Source organism: Cervus canadensis, chromosome 2 (genome assembly GCF_019320065.1).
Source record: "Cervus canadensis isolate Bull #8, Minnesota chromosome 2, ASM1932006v1, whole genome shotgun sequence".
Taxonomy (NCBI): domain Eukaryota; kingdom Metazoa; phylum Chordata; class Mammalia; order Artiodactyla; family Cervidae; genus Cervus; species Cervus canadensis.
Genome location: NC_057387.1, coordinates 106,686,985 through 106,712,987, shown reverse-complemented (window position 1 = coordinate 106,712,987; position 26,003 = coordinate 106,686,985). Strand labels below are relative to the sequence as shown.

The window sequence follows — 26,003 nt, the reverse complement described above, 5'->3', positions numbered from 1 at the left end:
AGTGTCTGTTCAAGTCTTTTGTATATATTTTCACTGGATTGTCTTATTACTCAGTTGTAAAAGTTCTTTCCATGGTCTAGGTTCAAGGCCTTTTTAAAAATATACATGCTCTGAATATCTTCTCTTATTCCGTAGCTTGTCTTTATTTTTTACATTCAATTTGCTTTATCATCTACATATATACTTATATATCTTTCTTAATGAAATTAGCCTATTTGTCATTTTGATATATCTCTATTTTTGGTAATACTTCTTGCTTGCAGTATTATTTGAAATTTCTTTATGTTTCTTATGTTTACCATTTTTATGACATATCTTTTTCTCTTCTTTCATTTTTCATATCTATCTGGTATTTATATTTAAAGTGCAACTTTTGTAGCAAATAAATAATTACTCTGGCATGGTGTTTTGCAACAAAAATTCATTAATATAACTGTATTATGCAAATAATATATGTTAATCGCTTATTCTTGGTCATTGACAGAGATGTTGAAGTCTACCACTGTAATTGCGAATTTGCCCCTTTCTCCCTGTAATTCTATGAATTTTTCCTTTATATATTTCAATACTATTGTTAAGTACCTAGGTGTTTATGACTCTCACATATTCTTGATAAATTATGTTATCAGCATAAAATATTCCTCTTTATTCCCTTTAATGCTTTCTGCCTTAAATTCTATTTTGTCTAAGATTAGTTTTGCTACACCAGATTTTAGAGGTTAGTACTGGCTATTTTTTTTTTTTTAATATTTCGTTTCAGATGAGGGATGAGTGATACCCTAGAGAGGCAAATGAATAATTCTAAGTTCATGGAAAGCCTATAACTAGACTTTAAAATTTTTACCAATCTAAAAATCTCTGATCTTTAATTAGCAGTTTGATTCAATTGTATTTATCATGGTTGCACAAATATTTGCAGTTAGTTTTGCTATCTCATTTTGTATTTTTTGTTTACCATGATTAAAAAAAAATTTCTCCTTTAATGTTTCCTATTGGATTAACCATAGGGATTCCCAGGTGGCTCAGTGGTAAAGAATCTGCCTACCAATGCAGGAGCCACAGGAGATGCAGGTTCGATACCTGGGTCAGGAAGGTCGCCTGGAGGAGGAAACGGCAACCCACTCTGGTATTTGCCTGGCATAATCCCATGGACAGAAGAGCCTGGATGGCTGCAGCCCACAGGGCTGCAAACAGCTGGACATGAGTGAACGACTGAGCATGCATGCACTGGATTAATCAAATTTTCTTTACTCTCATTATTTTTGGTTATGGATTTAGAATTTACACATACTGTGGGCATACATAATTTAAGAAAACTATATATAAATTTAAATGTTGTATTTAAATGTATATATTTTTAATAATGTACATGGTTAATCAATATTTATGATTTTCCTCAGCAAGAAAGGGTCCTTAACTCATTTATTCTTTCTTCTAAGTAGGTTCTCCAGTGTAATTTATTTGTCCAGTTGTCTTCCGATTTTTTATTTTCTACAGTCTACATAAACATATTTACTACTATATTTTACTGATTTCTTGTTGTGGTTCAGTCGCTCAGTCGTGTTTCACTATTTGTGACCCCATGGACTGCAGCAAGCAGTCCATGCAGAAACACTGATTTCTTAGTTTATTGTTAATTTTTATATCTGAATCATTCTACCTGAATTCATTTTCTTGCTGAACACCAAAAGAAAAAATGTATAAATTGGACATCATCAAAATTAAAAGCTTCTGTGCTTCAAGAACCCCATTAAGAAAGTGAAAAAACAATCCACAAAATGGGAAATAATTTTGAAAATCACACATCTGATAAAGGACTTGTATTTAGAATATATAGATAAATCCTACCACTCAATAATTAAACAGATAGTTGCTAAATGTGGTAGATATTTCTGGTGTTTAATACTATCAAATTTTCTTTTATTTCCTGAGCATATTAAAAAACCTCACTTTCCATCCATGTGCCTATTTCTGGCCAATGAGATGTGAGTAGAACAATGTGCATCACTCTGGGGCTGAGGAAGTGAAAAGCCCGTATGTGAATGTCCATTTCTGTCTTCCTTTGCCGCAGTGGCGGTTGGAGGAGTGGGCCGAGTTTTCAGACAGCAGCTCAAAATTCAAGCAGCCTGGATCATGGAGTTATCAGCTCTATAGAGTTATTTGGACTACAGAAAATTGTTTGAAGAAGATATAAACTTTTGTTGTGTTAAGCCACTGAGATGTGGGGATTGCTTGTTATTGAGTAATGTACTGAAGTGTATCCTTTAATTAAGCTTTTAGTAGGGCAGTAACTTAGTCCTTCTGTGTCTGAAGATTTCATTAACTCATTCTCACTCTCAACTGATAATTTAGCTGGGTTTATAATTTCAGTTTACAATTATTTTTCCTGTTGCATTTTATCTTTTGATAGGTATTATTGTTGATTCAATAGTGCTATGAGTCTGATTTATCTTTTCTCCATGAAAAGATAAATATATATTTAAATACAATGCTTTCTCTTTATCCTTGATATTCTATAATTACACTGTGATTTTTTAGGTTTGAATTTCACCAAATTTTCTATGTTGCCATAGCAAGCCTTCGAGATAACAGAATAATGAATAACAGAATAACAGAATAATCTTTGTCAGAGGAGACTAGGGGTTCATTGGAAAGGCATTGTCTGAGGCAGAAAAGAGAAGAATAAGTCAAAAGGTAAAAGAAAGTTGTACAATTAAGTGGTTATGAATGGAAAATTGTCTCTGTTAAGGGACTGAAAGACAATACAGTTAAGATGGCAGTGAGACCCAGATTGGCCCATGGATTCAACTCAGTCTCTATAAAAATCTTAGTTCGTTTCTTTGTAGATATTGACAAGTTGATTTTAAAATTCAGGTAATTCAGCAGACTTACAATATCCAAAATAGTCTTGAAAGAACTCACACTTTCTGATTTCAAAATGTATGACCAAGCTACAGTAATCAAGACGGTGCAGTACTTGCAGAATGACAGATTCAAGAGAAGAGAATTGAGGATCAGGAAATAAAACTTTTGATTTACTTTGCTGTGTCCCTGGAGCTAGCATGGCATGGTGGATCAACTATACTCCAATAAAAATTTTCTTAAAACCCCAATTCACAGTCAGTTGATTTTGACAGGGTGTCAAGACAATTCAATGGGGAAAGAATAGTCTTCCCAGCAAGTGACGCCAGGACAATTAGAATCTATATGCAAAATAATGAAGCTGGACTTCTATCTCACACTATATATAAAAATGAACTCAAAACAGATAAAGTCCTAAATGTTAGAGCTAAAACTATAAAGTCTTAGAGGAAAACATAGATGTAAATCTTCTTGACCTTGGATTAGCCAATAGCGTCTTAGATATGACACGAAAAGTACAAGCACCAAAAGAAAAAATATATAAACTGGACATCATCAAAATTAAAAACTTTGTGCTTCTAAGAACACCATCAAGAAAGTAAAAAGACAATCCACAAAATGGGAAAATTTTTAAAAAATCACACATCTGATAAAGGACTTGTATCTAGAATATATATGAAAACTCCTACAATTCAATAATTAGATAAATAACAATTAAAGATGGGCAAAGGATCTGAATAGACTTTTCTTCATGCAAATGAAAAATAAGCACATGAAAAAATGCTGAACATCTTAGCCATCAGAATACACAAATCAAAACAATAATGAGATACCCACTACACTCACAAGGATAACTGTAATTAGAGATAATCATAACAGAGAGGACGTGGAAAGATTGAAACCCTTATACGCTGCTGGTGGGAATGGAAAATGGTTCAGCCACTGTGGAGGATACTCTGGCAGTTCCTTAAAAGCTTAAACATAGAGTTACCAGTTATCATATGACCCAGCAATTCTACTCCTAGATACATACCTAGAAGAAATGAAAACGTATGTTTCACACAGTAACTTGTACATGAATGCTCATAGCAGCAATTATTCATAATAGCTACAAGTGGAACAACTCAAATATCCATCATCAATGAGTGTATAAACAAAATATGGTATAAGTACAATGGAATGTGTGCATGCTAAGTCACTTCAGTTGTGTCTGACTCTTTGCGACCCTATGGACTGTAGCCCACCAGGCTCCTCCGTCCATGGGATTTTCCAGACAAGAATACTGTAGTGGGTTGTCATGCCACTCCAGGGGATCTTCCCAACCCAAGGACTGAACCTGTGGCTCCTGCAGATTCTTTACCACTGAGTCATGGAGGAAGCCCACAATGGAATATTACTTGGCAAAAAAAAGGAATGAAGTGCTGATACATGCTACAACTTGAATGAACTTTTAGAACATTATACTACAGGAAAGAAGTCAGTCACAAATGACCACATATTGCAGGAATCCACTTATATTAACCCAGAATAGGCAAATTCATAGAGACAGAAACTGGTTTGGTGATTGCCTAGATCTGAGGGGGCTGGAAAGAAGTGGGAACTGACTGTTAACTGACTGCAGGAGTTCTTTTGGGGGCGGTGATTAAAATGTTCTAAAATGGATTGTGACGATAGTGGCAAAACCCTGAAGGTGCTAAAACCCACGGATGCATACACTTAAAGTGGATGAGCTGCATGGCATATGAATTATACCCTGATAAAGCTGTTATTACAAAAAAAGACTATGAAGGGTCATACCTTGGGAAGCCAGCATGACACCAAGTCCCAGAGGAAAGCATGAGGCTGAGAATGGGGAGTAAGGCGGGAAGACTGGAGCCACGTAGACAAAGAAACAGAGCCAGAGATGATGAGAAGCTAGGGCTGGAGCTAATCAACGGTGAAGACTAAAGTTCACTGTTATTGGGGGCTGGTCACTTGGTATGTGGGTGGGTCAGCTCAACTGAAATAGATCCTGAATTTCTCAGTGTATCAGCAGCCTAATTCTGGGGCTTGTGGTCCTTCTCTTCCTTACTAACAATCCATATTGCAGATTCTCCCTACTCTTGTTTTCTTAGAGATGGAGGAGAAGCTGACCTGCTTCTCCATAGGCTACTAAATATCTGTTGGTGGCGACAGCACTAGAAGCAGGAGTAGAACTAGAAACTGTAATAATAGCCCACACTGAAGAGTTACTATGTGCCAGGCATGGTTCCAAAGTGCTTTACACTGTTGACTCATTTAATTCCTCATAACAAGCCCATGACATTAGTAATATCATTATCCTTATTTTACCAATGAGAAAACTGAGGCACAGGACAGTTAGGTATCTTGCCCCAGGTCAGATGCCCCGTGAGTGGAAGGTATTATTTTGGGGTGTTAGTTGGGGTAACTTGGTGGAGCACATCCACCTTCAATCAAGTCACCCCACTGGAATAAAGACAACTGTGGTCTCTTGGTTGCCTAGCTCAGCACACAGGGTTTTGGACACACCTGTACTCCAGGAAGGCAAGGTTGGTGTGCGAACCTCGATTCCCGCCAGAGGTCCCACAACCTCCTTCCATTTCCAGGGAGTGTCAGTTAGAAAAAAAGAAGGAATTTCCTGGCAGTCCAGTGGTTAAGATTCTGCACTTCCAGTGCAGGGGGTGTGGGTTCAATCCCTTGTCAGGGAACTAAGATCCCACCTACCTTCCAACAAGGCCAAACATTTAAAAAAAAAAGAAAAAGAAAAAAGGAGGACAGAAATAAACAAGGCCTCTATGGCCAATTCAAAGCCCTGGATCTAGAAGCAGGGCAGAGAACCTACCTAGAACACTCACTCACTCAGTCCAGCATTTGCCACGTGACCTCTTACTGCATGGGCAGGGGCTGGGAATACAGAGAAAGGAAAACAGGGGCTCTGTGTTGGAGGAACTCCAAGGCATGGTTCACTGCAATTACCTTCACATATTGGGGGCGGCCCTTCAAACTGCAGGTAAGTTCCGAGCTTGCAGGTCAGGATTTCATTCCCCACTAAGGTAAAGCCAGGGAGGCACCGGTAGCGTACGATGTCACCTGTCAAGGAAAGACCAATATGTGATTTCCTGGAGAAGACTGGGCAGGGCTGATTGGCACCCCTTAGTACCCACCTGAACCCACTTTCAGGCAAGATGATCAGTGGTGGGGTGTGTTCCTTGGAGTGAATAACTAGCTCATCTCCAATCAAATGACACAGATGACCACAGCTCCCCTCTCGCAGCTCAGCCTTGCTGAGCCTAAGAATGGTCCACATTCCAGGAACTTTTTATAGTGTCCTCTATGGACTTATTTTAAAAAACATCCTGACTTGAATCATGGAAGAAAATCTCTTTTCTAGCTCCTCTGGCTATGTATGGCTGAAAGAGTGAATGTATTTTGAGTGAACCTCAGCTGACAGAATATCAACCCTTTTGCATTGAGTCTATTGTCTCTCTTCACGGACAGGAGAGAGAGATGAGCCCCACCGGCCAGAACTGCCCCCCGCCCCCCAACCCCGCCGCCCCACCCCTCCTCCCCAGCCCAGTCCTTGCTGGTGTGGGAGATGTTACCTATGTTGAATTCTTCATTCTCTGTGACAACTTCAGCATTGGGGAGGATGGTGGGAGGAGGGCATTTGGTGAGTGGATAAGCTGAAATGACAAAAGCAGACAAGTTGATGTAAGAGCATCACTCTTGGGACACATGGTCATTCATTAGTTCAGTGCCTCATGTTCTCACTCCTCATCCATCCACACAGCAGATATTAACGAGTATTTATCTGTACACAGGAGAAAGTTAGCCAAGTACTATCTTGCTTATCTGCTGCCATCTTTTTGTTTGTTTGCTCTTGATGCAAAAACCAGGAACCAAATATCAAGACTGATGATAAACGAGAAAGCATATAAGAAGTTGGTGACAGGGCCCAGTGCTGAAAGGAGGGAAGAGAAGCATTACTGAACATCTCCTGTGTGTCACTATATTATAGACCTGTCTAGTCAAAGATACAGTCTTTCCAGTAGTCATGTATGGATGTGAGAGTCGGACCATAAAGAAGGCTGAGTGCCGAAGAATTGATGCTTTAGAATTGTGATGCTGGAGAAGATTCTTGAGAGTCCCTTGGACTGCAAGGAGATTAAACCAGTCAATCCTAAAGGAAATCAACCCTGAATATTCATTGGAAGGACTGATGTTGAAGCTCCAATAATTTGGCCACCTGATGTGAAGAGCTGACTCATTGGAAAAGACCATGATGCTGGGAAAAATTGAGGGCAAGAGGAGAAGGGGGTGGCAGATGAGACGGTTAGCTAGCATCACCAACTCAATGGATGTGAACCTGAGCAAACTCCGGGAGATAGTGAAGGACAGGGAAGCCTGGCGTGCTGCAGTCCATGGGGTCCCAAAGAGTTGGACACGACTTAGTGATGAAACAACAGCAACTGTATCTCAGGCACTTTCATGCTCTGTCACTTTGAATTTTCACAATAGCAGATTCCCCTGTGAGGGCTTCTCACTCTACTTGTGAGGAAGTTGAGAGTCAGAAAGGTTCAGTTACTTCTCTAGGGTCACACAGGAAGTAAGTGGCACAGGCGGGGGTTGAGCCCAGGTCTGGCTGCTCTCACATCCCGTGTTCTTTCCACTAGTCACCATCGAAATGTGTGTGTGGTCTAGGTGAGGGCCAGCAAGGCCGCTTATTTCTCTTTTGACCTTGGGCCGAGTGCTGTGGCTTCAGCGGATTTTCTAAACCGACAACCACCTCCCTCTGGGCGGAGCCTGGCCTGTGCATGGGGTGTCACTGAGGCCAAGTTCAGCGTGGGCTGTAACTAGGCTGCTTTTCGTCATCTGGCACAGAGGTGAGTACTGAGTGTGTTAGTTAGCTGCTGTTGCCACCACTGTTGCTGTTATCATCTCCGAAGTCACTTCAGCTCTTGCTGTGTTTTGAAAAATAGTACTCTCTCTCTCTCTTTTTTTTTTGAAATTTGCCGCTGGTACCACGTGCGTGCTCAGGCACTCAGCTGTGTCCGACTTTGTGACCCCATGGACTGTAGCCCATCCAGCTCTTCTGCCCCTGGGATTTACATTGCACCATAAACATCAAAGGCGCTATGCAAACATTTTGGCTTGAGACTGAAACCCGGGCAGAAATACAGACTAGATATGAAAGATATGGCAAGAAAGTGCTGGGGACACTGCTAGGTGGGGGGTACCCTTCACGGTGAACATCACTCTGGGATAACATCATTCAAACACGAGTTCCAGATGCTCACACGGCATTCTGACATTCTACCAATGCAAAAGTAAACAGACAGTCCTTGCCTCACAGAACTCAGCGCCGGCTGAGGAAACAGTCACCAATTTTTGGTGGTCCCAGTGCCGGGGACATGGGTTTGATCCCTGGTGCAGGAAGATTCCACATGCTTCGGAGCAACTAGGTAAGTGCAAAACAACTAATGACTGAGCCTGAGTGCTGCAACTACTGAAGCCTGGGTGTCCCAGAGCCCAGGGCTCTCCCACGAGAGAAGCCGCCACAGTGAGAAGCCCGCACCCTCAACAAACAGTAGCCCCTGCTCACTGCGACTAGGGAAACAGAGCCAGCAATGAAGACCCTGTGCAGCCAAAAAAAAAAAAAGCTATTAATTTTAATCCTCGTCAACTCGACAGACAACTACCACTTCTTTTCTTTTAGTTGGCATTTGACAGCTAGCTAGGCTAAACATTTTTTCACATATTAATGGACTATTTGCATTTTTATTTTTAACTCTCTGTTCATGTCCTTCGCCTCTATTTTTCCTGACAAATTTGAAAAACTCTCTGTATATTCAGATTGATCTTTGCTTATTAAGTATATTTCCCAATTTATCATTTGCTCCTGATTTGTTTATGGCACTCTTCTGGTGTGTACAAGCATTCAATTTTTATTTAGCCAGTTCTCAATGTTTTCCTTTGTAGAATTTTTTAAAAATTGATACCTTCCATTCTCAGCCTCATGCTTACCTTTAAAACATACCTTCTAAAACTTTCTAAGACACACTTCACTTTCCCAGGGGGAAAAAAAAATTGTTAAAAGAAATCTCTGCCTAAGCACAGTCTGGGTATTTTATAGTTTGTGGTTATGGTTTGATAGGTGATTTCCCATTACATTTTAAAAATTAATCTTTTAAAATTAAAAATTTCTGCTCAATGAAGAAAGCTGGTGGAATACTGCAAAACAATAAAACAATAATTCTCCAAGTCCCACCACCTGGGTATAACCATTGCTAGCATTTTAGTGTATGACTTTGGATCTCTTACAGACAACTCTCCTCCCCCGACAAACACACACTGGATTAGCCATGTTATGACTGCAGAACTCGAGGGCAGGGGGACATTCAAAGCTCCTCTGTTTCCTTTTGTCTGCATCCCCTTTTTCCCCTGGGGAGTGAGGCACTGACACGGCTTAGTCTCCAGTACATGTGAACATGCTAACAGGTGGGCAGAGCCCTCAGCTCCAGCAGTAGCCATTGTGGGCCATTCTCTGTACATGGAATTCTTTCCCATTGACTCTCTGGATACATTCCTCCTTGGGCTGAATTGGCCTTACCTCTGATGTTTTTTGGGGTTTCCCAGGTGGCTCAGTGGTAAAGAATCAGTCTGCCAATGCAGGAGACCCAAGAGACTTGGGTTCGATCCCTAGGTTGGGAAGACCCTGTGGAGTAGGAAATGGCAACCTGCTCCAGTACTCTTGCCTGGAAAATTCCGTGGACAGAGGAGCCTGCTGGACTATAGTCCACGGGGTCACAAAGAGCTGGACACGACTGAGCGACTGAGCAGGTGCACTGAAGCTTTTAAAGCCAGATTAGCTTAGGGAAAATCTTGGTTCATGTGGTTCAGTTCAGGTTACCTGATGACTCTGGGCTCTGCACTTGGATTTGGGGTCCAAGCTCAGCTGATATTAAAATGCCTTCCCTTGCCATTGTTCCTTGTATATATCTCTTTCTCAAGAAACTCACAAAGATGGGATGGCTGTGATCTATGTTAGGGATCCATAATCATTGCATCCTTTGGCTATACCACCATCTGAAAGTGTTAGGAAAGTGTCAGTTGCTCAGCCGTGTCTGAATCTTTGCAACCCCATGAACTGTAGTTCACCAGGCTCTTCTGTCCACGGGATTCTCCAGGCAAGAATACTGGAGTGGGTTGCCATTCCCTTCTCCAGGGGATCTTCCTGATCCAGGAATTGAAACGCAAGTCTCCTGAATCGCAGGCAGATTCTTTACCAACCAAGCCATCAGGGAAGCCCACCATCATCTGAGCCTTCCCTCCAAAAAAATCACATGCTTTTTTAAAATCAAACAGTAGAAAATAAACATTTCTCTTAATCAGTGATTGTATTCCACATGAATGACTTTTAATGGCTGTATTTTCCTCCATTTGCATGTATGTGTCATAATCTGTACAACCAATCTCCTATTCTTTCACATTTGGATTGTTTCTAATTTACCTGCTACAAATAGCACTTCAAGGAATATCTTTATACACAAATTTTTGCACAGTTCTCAGAACTAGGATTGGTGGGTCCTAGATAATTGTTAATTAGGAACCCTGGGTGTAAGTAACACAAATCAACTCAGGGTAGAAGAAGCCTCTCAAAAGAACAGTGAACCCAAGGGTGGCTTTGTAGCCAGAGTTCATAAAGGTAGAGGACAACTGTAGGGCCACCAGGAACCCAGGAAACTTTCCTCTGTGTCTGTCTCACTGGTTCTCCTTCTGCACGTAGGATTTTTCTATTTCTCAGTCTCCATGGACGGTAGAAGACAGACAATCCACTGCACTTGGATGTGTATGTTCCCTCTTCAGGAGACAAGTCCAGGTAGAAACAGAATCTCTCAGGTTCAATCTCGAGTTCCCAAGAGAGAGCATCTGATTTAAACTCTGCTGGTATCAGGGCAGGTGCCTACCTTTAGTTTCAGTTACCGTTCCTGGGGTTGGGGGTGCATGTGGAGGGGAGTCATGATGTACAAATACAGCCGACAGACGCCCATGTGTGGGGGGAAGTTAAGGAGAGCGTTCTGAGCTGTGTCAGTTCAGTTCAGTTCAGTTCAGTCGCTCAGTTGTGTCTGACTCTTTGCGACCCCATAGACCACAGCACACCAGGCCTCCCTGTCCATCACCAACTCCCGGAGTTTACTCAAACTCATGTTCACTGAGTCAGCGATGCCATCCAACCATCTCATCCTCTGTCATCCCCTTCTCCTCCTGCCCTCAATCCCTCCCAGCATCAGGGTCTTTTCCAATGAGTCAACTCTTCGCATGAGGTGGCCAAAGGACTGGAGTTTCAGCTTCAGCATCAGTCCTTCCAATGAACACCCAGGACTGATGTCCTTTAGGATGGACTGGTTGGATCTCCGTTCCTGGGGTTGGGGGTGCAAGTAGAGAGGAGTCATGATGTACAAATACAGCCGACAGATGCCCACGTGTGTGGGGAAGCTAAGAAGAGTATTCTGAGCTGTGTAGATACCTGAAAATGTCTTGACTGTGATTAATCACATTGTGTTAATCTTTTGATACGTGTTCTCAGACTTCCCACCCCGAAGTGGGTGCTCTCTGCAACCTTCACAATAGGATTATCATTTTTAAAGGATCATTACAGATTATCCTTTAATACGAAAGAATCCACTTTTTCTATTGAATGCTTTTGCTTTGAATTCTTTTCTTTGATTGTTATTGTTGTGGTTATAAAATATATCACCAGCCAGCTTTTATTTTAAAGCTGTCACATCGTCTTAGTTGTATTCCTGGTAAGGAAAACTCTATTATAAAATCTAGTTATATTGTATGTAGCCTAATATAAGAGTCTTTGTGTTTTTAAAAGGGAGTTGGGCTTTAATAAATTTTATTTGTCATAATAATTGAACTTTTTAAAATGTGTGTTTATTCTGTGTTTTCCATAGCTTTGTTTCTATAGTTCCCTTTGTTTTCTTCCTTTTGTCTGTGAATTATGCTTTGCTTCATTTTTTTTCTTTTAGCAATTTGAAAGTACTGTAGTTAAGTTTTAATTTATTGATGGCTAAAATCAATATATCAATATACTTGGAATCCTTCTTTTTCTAATTATAAAATCAATAATTGAATAATATCTATTGATTCCTCTACCATGGAAGATGAAGACATTTAATTTTTCCTCTCCCTCTGCTAAATAGTTGGGCAGTTGTTAATATGAAATGATTATTTTTAAACTTCTAAGAATGAATTGTATTTGGATTGTTTTGAATCTATATTTTCAATTATTATTAGATCTAAATCTGTGATTAGTCAATTCATCCCATTTTATCTTTTCTTTTATACAGTTTCTGTATAGAGTTATTTATAGTTATCTCTGTATTGAGTTATTTGTTCATCCTTTGTTGGGTAGCTATATCCTCGAGTTAACAATTCAAACTGAGGCTTTGGTTGACACTCATTTTAAGCTCTTGAATATCTGCAAATGACTGCCTCTTGCTACATATGTGAAGCTCCCAACAATTTTTTTTTTTTCTTGAACAACTCTAAAAATCCCTCCTTCATTTTCTGGAATCGAATGCCCCACGTAATCTGAGAATTGTTGATTTTGGCTTCTTGTAGTTAGTTTGTTCAGCCTGGGTTCCAGTAGCTTTCTTTTACCCTTCACCCTTATAAATTGGAAAGCTTGCCAGGCTGTTTTTGATTTCTCCTGGTACACAGTGAACTCTTTATCCTATATGCACAGATTTTTCCTTAATCTCAGAAGAGTTTTATTTTATTATTTCTATTCCATCCATCAGGTTCTTCTCCTCAGAAATGCTTCTTATCAGTATGTTGGTTCTTTGGCCACTGGATCTCTTTATTTACCATCTTCTCCTTTATTATTTTCAAGTCCTTGTCCTTTTCTCTCTTCATGTGGAGCTTTTCCGGTTTGGCCTCCACATCTCTGAATTGTTTTTCTATAGCGTCAATTCTGCTCTTTGCTGGTTCGTATGCCAATTTAAAGTGTGCAATTGCATTTCTTTAAAACCTTTGTTTTTTATGCAAATGGGATCTAATGAAACTTAAAAGCTTTTGCACTACAAAAGAAACTATAAGTAAGGTGAAAAGACAGCCCTCAGATTGGGAGAAAATAATAGCAAATGAAGAAACAGACAAAGGATTAATCTCAAAAATATACAAGCAACTCCTGCAGCTCAATTCCAGAAAAATAAATGACCCAATCAAAAAGTGGGCCAAAGAACTAAACAGACATATCTCCAAAGAAGACATACAGACGGCTAACAAACACATGAAAAGGTGCTCAACATCACTCATTATTAGAGAAATGCAAATCAAAACCACAATGAGGTACCATTACACACCAGTCAGGATGGCTGCTATCCAAAAGTCTACAAGCAATAAATGCTGGAGAGGCTGTGGAGAAAAGGGAACCTCTTACACTGTTGGTGGGAATGCAAACTAGTACAGCCACTATGGAACAGTGTGGAGATTTCCTTAAAAAACTGGAAATAGAACTGCCATATGACCCAGCAATACCACTTCTGGGCATACACACTGAGGAAACCAGATCTGAAAGAGACACATGCACCCCAATGTTCATCGCAGCACTGTTTATAATAGCCAGGACATGGAAGCAACCTAGATGCCCATCAGCAGATGAATGGATAAGGAAGCTGTGGTACATATACACCATGGAATATTACTCAGCCGTCAAAAAGAATTCATTTGAACCAGTCCTAATGAGATGGATGAAACTGGAGCCCATTATACAGAGTGAAGTAAGCCAGAAAGATAAAGAACATTACAGCATACTAACACATATATATGGAATTTAGAAAGATGGTAACGATAACCCTATATGCAAAACAGAAAAAGAGACACAGAAATACAGAACAGACTTTTGAACTCTGTGGGAGAAGGTGAGGGTGGGATGTTTCAAAAGAACAGCATGTATACTATCTATGGTGAAACAGATCACCAGCCCAGGTGGGATGCATGAGACAAGTGCTCCGGCCTGGTGCACTGGGAAGACCCAGAGGAATCGGGTGGAGAGGGAGATGGGAGGGGGGATCGGGATGGGGAATAAGTGTAAATCTATGGCTGATTCATATCAATGTATGACAAAACCCACTGAAATGTTGTGAAGTAATTAGCCTCCAACTAATAAAAAAATTAAAAAAAAAAAAAAAAAAAAAACCTTTGTTTTTTATGGCTGGCTCCCCTCATAAATAAAACTTTTAATTTGTAGCAATCACAAAGGTGTAGGAAAAGTTAGAATTATAGTATCAAAACTTTTTCCATGAACCAATTGGAAGTTAAATTGCCAACATGATATCCCATAACCACAGAATATTTCAGTGCGTATTTCCTATAAATAAGCACATTCTCCCACACAATCACAATACAAGCACCAAAGGAGGAAATTAACACTGATACGTTACTGCCATCTAATCCTTACATTCCATTCAATTTCTCCCACTTGTCTTAATAAAGTCCTTAATAGCTAATGTATCCAGTTCAGAAACATGCATTGCATTTCATTGTCATGGTTCTTAGTCTCCTTTAGACCAAAACAGTTCTAAAGTCTTGCCTTGACCTTCCTTGACTTTTACACTTTTGAAAATTATACACCAGCTAACTTCTAGTATGTAACACTGTATTACATTACCCTCAGTTTAGGTTTGTCTGATTCCTCATAATTAGATTCAGGTTGTGCATCTTTACAAGGAAGTGATGCTGGGTTCTTCTCATTGTATCCTATCAGGTGGGGTATGATTTCCCCTTTTATTAATCTCTCAGCCAGATTAACTCTTGTTTGGAGTCCACATTACCTAGACTATTATGCTAGAAGCAGATGCTTTCTAAAATTTACTATTTCCCAAGCTGTATGTTTCCAAGGGCATTTTTCTCTGCAATTCAAATCCTATTTTGTCATTTTTGAAGATACTGTAGCATATTGTCATATAAGTCTCCTTAAGGTACTTTTCTTTTTGGTTCTTCTATGAAAAGAAATTTATTTAGGGCTAATGTTTGCCTATAAAAAGGCAAATATTCTTTCCCCCACTCCATTCCCAATTTCTACTCTTTGCAAGTCTGGCTCCTTCCTTTCTTTGGGCTCTTGTCTCAAATACCACCTCTTAAGACATGTTTCCCTCAATTATTCTACACGAAGTAGATTCTCTATGCTTTTGTTTGCTATCTTATCTGTTTCTTTCATAGCATGTATTACAAATCACAAAGATTTTATTTGTCTAAACTTGCTTGTTCCCTCTCTTCTTGGGGAAAGAAAACTGTATGGGGAACAGACATTTCAGAGAGCAGGAAGCACACACAGTCAATGATGATAAGAAAGAATGCTTATCCTCATCATCAACAGAAAAGTGAAATGCTATTCACCAGGTTGGCAAAAATTTAAAGTCCAGTAAAACCCAGTGTTTGCAAGAATGTAGTGCGATAGAAGCTCTATCTCCATGACAAGGAAGAGTGGAAGCCGTTAAAACTACTTTGTGAGGTCGATTTGGCCTTATCTGGTAAAACTTAGCGAAGAAGCCAATGGCACCCCACTCCAATGCTCTTGCCCGGAAAATTCCATGGATGGAGGAGCCTGGTAGGCTGCAGTCTATGGGGTCGCTAAGAGTCGGACACGACTGAACAACTTCACTTTTACTTTTCACTTTCATGCATTGGAGAAGGAAATGGCAACCCACTCAAGTATTCTTGCCTGGAGAATCCCCAGGGACGAGGGAGCCTGGTGGGCTGCCGTCTGTGGGGTCGCACAGAGTTGGACATGACTGTAGCGACTTAGCAGCAGCAGTAAAACTGAGTATGTGAATACTTACAACCTCTCAATTCCACACAGGCATGTACCCTAGAGAAACTCTTTCTCATAAGAAGGAATGTGCAACAATGCTCATATTGTTTGAAATAAAGTAATTTAAATGTCTATTAAGAGTAGACTAGATAAAGCACTATTTTCACACAATGAGATACTAGACAGCATTGAAAAGTGAACCTAATCTAGTCACAAGCATCAGCATGAATTTCCAAAGCTTAATTTGAATGAAGAAAAGCAGGTCACAGAAGAACACTTACTGAACAATTCTACTTACATAACAGAAAAACCACACTAAATGAAACAATATATATTTTTGGAGACATACACCTATGGAGTAAAATCATAATGAAAAGTAATGAAAGATTAGCAGAACACTTAGCAAAATTCATAACCCTGATTAACTCTGGGGTGTTGGGCAGGGGGCGTATTGGAAGTGGTGCACGGGGCTTCAAGAGCACTGGTGGTCTTTTTCGCAGGCTCAGCTGTGGGTGTTCATCTTATTTTTCTTCTTCAAATATACACATGTATGTTCCACACTTTTTACATTTTGCTAATATTCTACAATTTATCAAAAACCCAGTGAGTGGGTGGAAGATGCCTTCTTGTTCACTTGGCCCCTTGCAAAGAGCATCTCCCACTTGAACCTGCTGGCCTGCGTTGATCCTCTCACCAAGGCCCTTGCCGGCTCCTCTGGCCTGTAAGGCCTTGGGCTGAGCTGGCACTGAAGGGTCTCATGTCTCATCTGGGGGCATCAGGGGCACAATGGCCAGGACACACTGAGGAGCAAGAGATGTCCTGGGCAGACTTACTCAGGAGAACTCGGGAACAGGTGCTGGGCCTCCCACCTGTGCCTGGACCAGGTGGGGATGAGAGACAAGAGCAGGGATAAGAAATCTGGCTTTAGGAGGTGGTGACTTCATACTGATCCTGTTACTCTCCAAACACAATAATAACGATGATCATGACAATGATGATGATGATTATTAAAACTGCCACTTATTGAGTAACTTTGCTTTAGTTACACAAATTTTATTTCTTAATTGACTTTTTTGAGATCATTGTAGATTCACATGCAATTGTAAGAAATAATACAAAGAGATCTCATGTATTGTTTACCCAGTGATTCCTAATAGAAAACATCTTACAAAACTATGGGATAATATCACAGGTGGGGTATTGACCTTGATACCATCAAGATGCAGAACATTTCCATCACTGTAAGGATCCCTCATGCCGCTCTTTTATAGTAAACACATCTTCTTCCTTCCCATCCCTAACCCCTCCTTAGCCATGGCAACGACGAATCTGTCCTCCTTTTCCGTAATTTTTCAAACTTCAAAAATGTTGTCCAAAATTATATATGACTCAAGAATCATAGAATGATGTTGCTGTTCAGTTGCCAAGTTGTGCTGTGACCCCATGGACTGCAGCACACCAGGCTTCTCTGTCCTTCACCGTCTCCTAGAGTTTGCCCAAGTTCATGTCCATTGAATTGGTGACACTATCCAACCATCTCATCCTCTGTTGCCCTCTTCTCCTTCTGCCTTCAATCTTTCCTAGCATCAGGGTCTTTTCCAATGAGTCAAGTATTCGCACAGAGATCAAATTGCCAACAGTGAATGAAATTTTACAATAAAAAGGAACAAAGTCCTGTTACATGTAACCATCTCATGAGATGGTTAGATAGCATCACTGACTCAATGGACATGAATTTGTGTAAACTCCAAGAGATAATGAAGGATAGGGAAGCCCGGCATGCTGTAGTCCATGGGATCGTAGAACAGGACACAACTCAGTGACTGAACAACAATTATTATATGTAATAACTTGGATTACTCTCCAGAGGATTATATTGAGTGAAGGAAAGTCTATCCCCAAACATTACACATTATTGAGTATCTTTGATACTCTCTGCCTAGAGCTAAGCATTCCCCTGCATGGGTTCATTTAACTCTGTGAGATTAGGCACTGATATGATTCCCATCTTGTGGGTAATGAAGTTGAGGCTCAGAAAAGTCAAAGGACAGCCTCATGGTCACGCAGCTAATATATGGCAGAGGTTTGAACCCAAGTCTACAATGCTGGAGTCCACACTCTTATCAGTCTGTGCACAAGTCCCATGGAGTCAAAATAACAGAGCCTTCAAAACTGGGGTCCTGGGGCCTCACTGGTGGTCCAGTGGTTAAGAATTCACCTGTCAACACAGGGGACATGGGTTCAATCTGTGCTCTGGGAAGATCCCACATGCCGAGGAGCAACTAAGCCTGTTCATCATGACTACTGAGTCAGCAATGAAGACTAAGACAAAAACAAAAACAGAAGCCTCGGGTGAGAGGTGTGCCCAGCCAGAGGGGTGTGGGTACGAAGGCAGACCGAGAGGGCAGGTCTCATCACCATGTCATGCTCAGCCGGGCCAACACTCCTGGGAATGGTGACTGGAGCTGCCTATGCTCTCAACAGTGTTGCTTCAGTCTCTTTCTGCCTCAACATCACTACCCCTCCCGAGGACTTAGGGCTGAATGCATTCAAATTTCTATAAATACACGTCTGAGGTGTTAACACCATGTGGTCTCACCGAACAGCCAGTGCAGAGCTGCAAGGGCTGGGTTCTCCTCCCAGTTCTAGCTGTGTGGTTCTGGGCAAGCCCTCCTGCCTTCCTTGGCCCTCGTTTCCTCGTTTATAAAGTGGGGGTAATAATAGCGGCCTTACTAACTCACAGGTTTCTTAGAGGTCATGAACTCCAAGCCCTTTGTTCTGCAGGTGAAGAAGCAGCTAAGGAGAGACCTACAGAGGTCAGACACTTGGCCTGAGGTGGAGCCAGGAATAAAGTCAAGCCTTCCTGATTTCCAGTTCATATAGATGTAATGTTCTGCAAATCGTAAACACGGGGGCTTATTTCATGGCTGGGCAGAAGCCCACAGAGAACTTTCTATAAGTTTTCCTAAGCTGTGTCCACTGTAATAAAAATGAGGAAATACCTGGGACCATAATCTTGGACTTCTATGAGAAAATAGGCTGCTGATAAGGACAGACACACCTTGCAATTTTTATGCTCCTGTACTTGGATTTTCCCCAACTTCCTTTGTGCACAGTACTTCCTATGGGGTCAAGAGAGGCTCTAGATACCATTGGAGTGGGACCATTCTCTAGAACGTGCTGAGGGATGAGGTGGGGCACAGGTAAATGGATAACCCAATGAGGGAGCTGATGTGAAAGATGAGTAAGAAGACTAGCCCTGCTGCCTCTGAACTTGAACTTGGCACCAAGGATCAGCCTGGTGGGCTTCTCCACCCTACTGGTGTGGCAGTGAAGGAAAACTCACATTTATGGAGCCCTGTGCTGGGAGCTCTCACATCGCTACAGCTGAAGTCTCAGAACCCTGAGGACACTGAAGGCTTCCCTGGTGGCTCAGATGGTAAAGAATCTGCCTGCAATGCAGGAGACCTGGATTCAGTCCCGGGAAGATTCCCCGGGAGAAGGGAATGGCTAACCCCTCCAGTATTCTTGCCTGGAGAATCCCATGGAGCCTGGTGGGCTATCGTCTATGAAGCAGCAAAGAGTCAGACACAACTGAGCAACTAACCCTTTTTTCTGAGGACACTGAGGTGGAGAAGCTATGTCACTCATTCCAAAACCCCACACTGGCAAATGCAGGAGCCAGGAGGCAAGCCCAGCCTGGACTGAAAAGTCTGGCCCTCCCTTCCTCCCTGGACCAGGCTTTCATACTGACCAGAGAAAGCTATGGCGAAGATCCCACCCATGGCTGCCTCGTGGTGGAACTTGAGTAGGACCTGGTTGGATGAGCTGTGCATTGTCTTCTTGGCAAAGCTCCGGCTGAAGGATCCAAGCTGTGGGACTGTCTTCTGTGGCCCATCCCTGCAAGAGGAAAGAAGATCCTGAATGTCATGTGTCATCATGCCTGCCTGTTCTAGCTGGTGCATCAGTGGCCTTCAGTGAGCAAAGAGACACCCATGTTGCCTTTCTGGGCCCAAGGATTTCTTCCCTGGAATTTTATCTAGTCCCTTCCATCTGATCTCAGCCATTGTCTGGAAACTCAGTGAGAAATCCATTCAGGGCAGTCAGGTGACAGTTATCCAGCTCTGGGAATTTTGAGAACAGAATCCTACTATCTCCTGCTGATTCCCAGAAGCTCCAAACAAAGGAATTTTTAAAAGATATCTTTGTTCAGAGATTCAGCAGTTTGGAAAAAACTGTCTAGGAAACTGTACTAATCAACTAGTAATTCACATTCTCATTTTAAAATTAACACAAGAAACTCTAACTATATAACTCAGAGCTGAGCCATCCAGCTTGGTAACTACAAGGCTACACGTGACTATTTACATTTAAATTATTTGGAATTTAATCAATTAAAAAAATCAGCTCCTCAGTCACTCTAGTCACATTCAAGTGCTTGATGGCCACATGTAGAGGGGGGCTATCATATTGGACTACACAAATATGGAACGTTTCCATCACTGCAGACAGTTCTGCGGTCACCACTAGCTCAGCATGAGATACCAGTGGGACTTCATAAAATACCACTGCACATCTCTTCCCTTAGTCTGGATAGCTTATCCGGTAAATGCAGAATTTTGGTTTGGACTCTGGAAACACTGAGAAAAGTCTGCTCATTGATCCAGATTCCCACACTCATTGGTATTTTGGCTGACCCCCAGCAGAACTCCAGGTGGGGAACCACACTGCCCTGCCAGTCCTTTCCTATCAAGGAGTCAAAAAGGTTAACGGAAGTTGAGTTCTTATGCCACTATGTTTATCTGAGACCCAGGAGGCTGACAGCCATTTAAAACTATCCAGCCCTTGGTTTTCTGGACAGACAGGTGGGTGACCCAGCTGAGAGCCCAGCTCAAGCCCCTTCCCCTGCCGACACGGCAGGCGGCCCTACCAGACGGTGATGAAGTCTCCAGAGGGCTCTGTCTGCAGCAGGCTGAGGTTGAGGCGGACGCCGTGACCAATGGGGACGGTGATCAGCCAGACGCAGTCCTGGGAGCTGGAGTAGGGACTGGGGAAGCCCGGGGAGTACACAGTGCCATTGAAGGAGGTGATGTTCCCGCCGCAGGGGACTGCCAGGGAGAGGACACAAACACAGAGGAGTGCTGCAGATCACCTCCCCCACGAGAATTCAGGCGATTTCTGAAGCACGAATCGTCCTGCTCCAGGAGGCTAGGTGGGATGGGGAGAGGAGACAGGGCCAAGGAGGACTGGGTGGGAGGGAAAGAGGAGACGGGGCCAAGGATGGCCGGGCCTGGCTTTTCCTGCTGTTCCCAACACGTCACAGCCCGAGAGGCCTCCAAACTTCAGCACAGGTGCCTCTGTGGGCCTGTCTCAGTCCCGAACCGTCTTTTCTCTTTCTCATGAAAGAGACCTGTCCAAGAGGAAGAACACACCAAAGCTACCGCCTCTCCTTTCCTAGGAATGCTAGAGTCAGGGCTTCACTATATTTACTGGGAAGAGGTAGAAAATTATGATACTATCTCTTTATCTTATTATTCTAAGATTCTTGGATTGGTACTTTTGACCTTGACTTAAGAGTTGTGGATTCTTGGGACTTTCCTGGTGGACCAATGGTTAAAAATCTGCCTACCAATGCAGGGAACATGAGTTCGATCCCTGGTGGGGGAATTAAGATCCCACATGCCACGGAGCAACTAAGCCCGTGTGCCATATTTACTGAAGTCTGTGGTCTAGAGCCTGTGCTCCACAACAAGAGAAGCCACTGCAATTAGAAGTGTGGATACCACAACTAGAGACTCGTCCCTGCTCACCACAACTAGAGAAAGCCTGTGCACAGCAACAAAGACCCAGCACAACCAAAATAAATATTAAAAAAGCAATCGCAGATTTTTGTAGTGAGACTAAGGTTGGATTCAAATCATGGCTCAACCATTAACTTGACTAGATAGCTTCAGATTAGCAGGGTAGTCTCTCTACCTTCACCTATAAAACAAGACTAAGACCCCCTCCTCATAGGATAGTGGACCCCCTCCTCATCTGACCATCAGATGAACTCATGCATGTAAGATGCTCAGCCAGTGTGAGCTCACAGAGAGGGCATGTCCCCTCTCCTTATCTTCCTGTCTCCCCAGAGCAACACCCACTCTTAGACTCAGTCTGATCTAGGCTTTAGGCAGGGTTTCCCTGGTGTCTCAGATGGTAAAGAATCCACCTGCAATGTGGGAGACCTGGGCTCGATTCCTGGATTGGGAAGATTCCCCTGGAGGAGGGCAAGGCAATCCACTCCAGTATTCTTGCCTGGAGAATCCCCATGGACAGAGGAGCCTGGAGGGCTGAAGTCCACGGGGTTGCAAAGAGTTGGACATGACTGAGCAACTAAGCACACACACAAGCACATAGAGTCCTGGAATTCTCCATGGTATTTGGACTTGGTCACCGCGGAGGAAAACGAGAGATTCTGGGCAAAATCCCCCTGGTCCAGAACAATGAGTGTATTGGCTGGTATGGGTCATCAATCAGACTCGTGGATGGGGGCAGACTGACTTGAGAAGAAAGCATCCCAACACCTCCAAGAAGAGGCCAGGGCTCTGGGCTCTGGCAAATGTGAGCACACCCTGAAAGTGGTGCGCATGGGCACGCCATCCTTCCATGGACCAAACCACCACTCGATGCCAGATGCAGCCAGGGGAGGCAAAGGACAGCAATATCATACCACGGCATGTGATTCTGATCTGTGGCATCACGATCTCCCGGGACATGGTCGAGTATCCTGGTGTCTCCGGCCCAGGGTGGAGTGTGCTGTCAACATTGAGTGTTGAGGGAACATTTGGTGGGGGAGCCCCTTATCTGGTCCTGGGGAGGCGGAGGGAGTCCTGGGAGAATTCACCTTTAGACTCTGACCTGAGGGATGACAAGGGCTACACAGGGAAGGCAGGAGAGAAGGGCAACGTTCTAGGAGGAGGGACCAGCATGCACTCAGAACCAGGGGCAAGAGGAGCAAAAATGGCAAGTATTTCAGCTGAGCAGGAGCAAAGTGTGAGAGTGGAGAACATGGGGAGGTCGGCGGGTCCAGGTCCCCAGGCACAGCGTGCGCTAGCTCCTGGGGGCTGGACAGTTACCCCAAGGGAGGTGGGAACAGCTCACTAGCTTCTCAGCAGGGCCGTGTCTGGAGTAAGTAAGTCCCCTGCACATGAATGAATTCCATTCAGAGAGCACGATTTTAAGTCCAATTTGTTCGAAAGTCCAACAAAGTTAACCTAGGTACCCAACTAACACAATCGGCTATGTAGCATTGTACTGTAATAGATTTATAATACTTTCACACATAATACATTAACTAATGCATTAAAAACAAACAAATACAAAAAATAAAGAAAGTGTGTTTAATCTTAGTCCAGTACCTTGAAAAGTAAAATAGTACAGTACAAGAGTTTGCATTGTACTGGTGTTGAGTGAACAGGCAATAAGAATTACTGACGGGAGGATGGAAGGGAGGAGGGGGGAGATGGTGGAGCTGAAGGATCGCCAGCCATAGGAGATGGAGGGCGAGCTGCAACGTCATTCATGCCGGCTGCCGATGGCACAGGTTCTGGTTCCTTGCCGGAACTAGATGCACTTTCGCATCTTTGAAAGTTCGCCACTGTACATGAATGCTTTCAAAGGCTCACCACCCTTACCACACTGTGAAAAGTGGACTGAGGAACACAAGACTGAAGGCTGGGCGCCCAGTGACAGGCCTCATCTAAGTGACCTGGATTAGAGTGGAGGCAACGCATACAGACAGGTGGATGTATCTGAAAGGCAATTAGGATGTAGAATTAGCAAGACTCAGTGACTAGGCAAGGGTAAGTGAGAGGCAGGCTGCCCAAACTGAGTAACGAATAACCAGGGGACTAGAGGGGCCTTTCACTCTAGTGAAGATTTCAACATAATGGCAGAAAGAGGATGGCTTCCGTTTTGAATACATTAGGATTTAGGTGCTTCTGGATAAGTGAAGATATTTAGTAAGGAGCTGGATGTACAGGTGAAGAATCGGGTAAAAGATAAAGGTTGCAGACACAGATAACATTTGGAGATGTGAGGGAAAGAAGAGAAGGGAGTGTGGGAAATAACTTTAAAGAACAAAAACACTCAAGCGACAAAGAAAAAGATGACCTAAAAGTTGGCACAGGCAGAAAGGTAATTGGAAATGCAAGAGAAAATGACGTCCTCTTCTAAGCTAAGGGAAGCACTGGCTTAGGAGGAAGAAGGGTTCATGGCTAAAGGTGTCTGATGGGAGAAGCACCGCTCTTACCTCTCCTGTGATGCCATAAAAAGGAGCAAAAAGGAAACAAAAGTCCACAATGAAGCTTGTCATATAGAGGGTGGCCAGCCAACAATTCCAGAATGATGGACTGATTATGCATGGGGATGGTTTTGAAAATCTGAAAATCTAACTGGGAATTTAATAGTTTTAGCGATTACGATCTTATATGCTAATACCAGAATAGCTCAGTTGTGTGAGCAAGGTCTCTTTATCCATGGAGAGTTAATACTTTTCCAACTCATGGATTCTGAATCAGTTACTGTGCTGGGCACTTTACATGTGCCATCTTGGAATCCTCTCAACTCTGATGAAGAGAAGCCCCATCAAACTAAGGAAGAAACTGGAGGTCAGAGAGGTGAAGCATTTCAGAGGTAAAGCCTAGGGTGATCTGATTCCAGAGCTGGGGCACTTTCTCCTGAACCATACTGTCCTCCTGCAAAACCTTGCCCTTTCAAGACAAATCCTAGCTTCTCCTCAAGGAAAAGGAAGGGAAAATGGAACACAGGTGTATAGACGGGGATAGGCACAGCATGAGCTCCTGGTCCTCCTCCACCCTGATTCTGGTTAATGAAGGCTCAGGAAAGTATCCCCTGTAGCTCTCTGATATCCTCAACCCAGATCTCTCTAGGTTCATGTAGGAGAAGGGGAATAAGCTGGGGGGTATGAAGAGAGGAACACAACTTTTCTAGAAAGATGCTTTCGTCTCTTCTCCCTTTAGAAAAGCACCATGATTAACTCTCTACCCCTTAGCATATCAGTGTCTTCGCTTCTGACTGGGACATCCAGCCCATGAGGTTGGCTGTTCCCAAGGGCTGAGAATGTACTCCTTTGGCTTTGACCTGTGTCTCCTCCAGGTCCTCCCTAGTATTGGCCCAGAGCTCTGTGCCCAGTCTGGATAGGCTCAGTCCCATCCATCTGAAAAAGTGATGGACAGTGTTTGCTAGGAACTCCTAGCATGGGTGATCCCATGGAGTAGGCATGTGCATGAACCCTGTCACTAAGAAGAATCACCAGGACTGACTGAGGAACATACCTTCACACCTGGGCAGGGGGTGGTCCCAGTTCCGGTTGGTGCCATGTTGACATGTGAGCACAGGGTGGCCCATCAGCTGATACCCTGGGAGGCATTCGAAGGTCACTGACTGTCCAACATTGTAGCCAGCTCCCCGAACAATGCCATTGGCAAAGGGCTCTGGATCTGGACATTCTTGAAGTTCATAGGCTGGGAAAGAATAAGAGAGAAGGTTTTTTTATACTCTCTAGGCATTTTCTCCCCATCCAGAATATAGGTGTGCCAGGGAACTGGCAGGTGGCGCTAGTGATAAAGAATCTGCTTGCCAAGGATATACAATGGAAAAAAGACAACCTCTTTAACAAGTGGTGCTGGGAAAACTGGTCAGCCACTTGTAAAAGAATTAAACTAGAACACCTTCTAACACCATACACAAAAATAAACTCAAAATGGATTAAAGATCTAAATGTAAGACCAGAAACTATAAAACTCCTAGAGGAGAACATAGGCAAAACACTCTCCGACATAAATCACAGCAAGATCCTCTATGACCCACCTCCCAGAATATTGGAAATAAAAGCTAAAATAAACAAATGGGACCTAATGAAACTTAAAAGCTTTTCACAACAAAGGAAACTATAAGCAAGGTGAAAAGACAGCCCTCAGAATGGGAGAAAATAATAGCAAATGAAGAAACAGACAAAGGATTAATCTCAAAAATATACAAGCAACTCCTGCAGCTCAATTCCAGAAAAATAAATGACCCAATCAAAAAATGGGCCAAAGAACTAAACAGACATTTCTCCAAAGAAGACATACAGATGGCTAACAAACACATGAAAAGATGCTCAACATCACTCATTATCAGAGAAATGCAAATCAAAACCACAATGAGGTACCATTACATGCCAGTCAGGATGGCTGCTATCCAAAAGTCTACCAAGCCCAATAAATCTGGAGAGGCCCGTGTGGAGAAAAGGAACTCCTTACACCTGTTGGGG

At 42.7% G+C, this 26,003-nt stretch overlaps 1 protein-coding gene across 2 annotated transcripts in view; it reads right to left on the bottom strand.

Moving 5' to 3' along the window:
• Positions 1-26,003, bottom strand: part of CSMD2 (CUB and Sushi multiple domains 2) — a 679,919-nt gene that overhangs the window by 71,380 nt on the left and 582,536 nt on the right. For both annotated transcript variants that reach the window (XM_043461986.1, XM_043461987.1), the window contains exons 42-46: positions 25,024-25,212; positions 20,616-20,793; positions 19,440-19,585; positions 6,465-6,545; positions 5,839-5,952 (exon numbers count right to left, since the gene is read on the bottom strand). In XM_043461986.1, the coding sequence (XP_043317921.1) occupies positions 5,839-5,952; positions 6,465-6,545; positions 19,440-19,585; positions 20,616-20,793; positions 25,024-25,212 (708 nt within the window). The remainder of the gene's footprint in view (positions 1-5,838; positions 5,953-6,464; positions 6,546-19,439; positions 19,586-20,615; positions 20,794-25,023; positions 25,213-26,003) is intronic.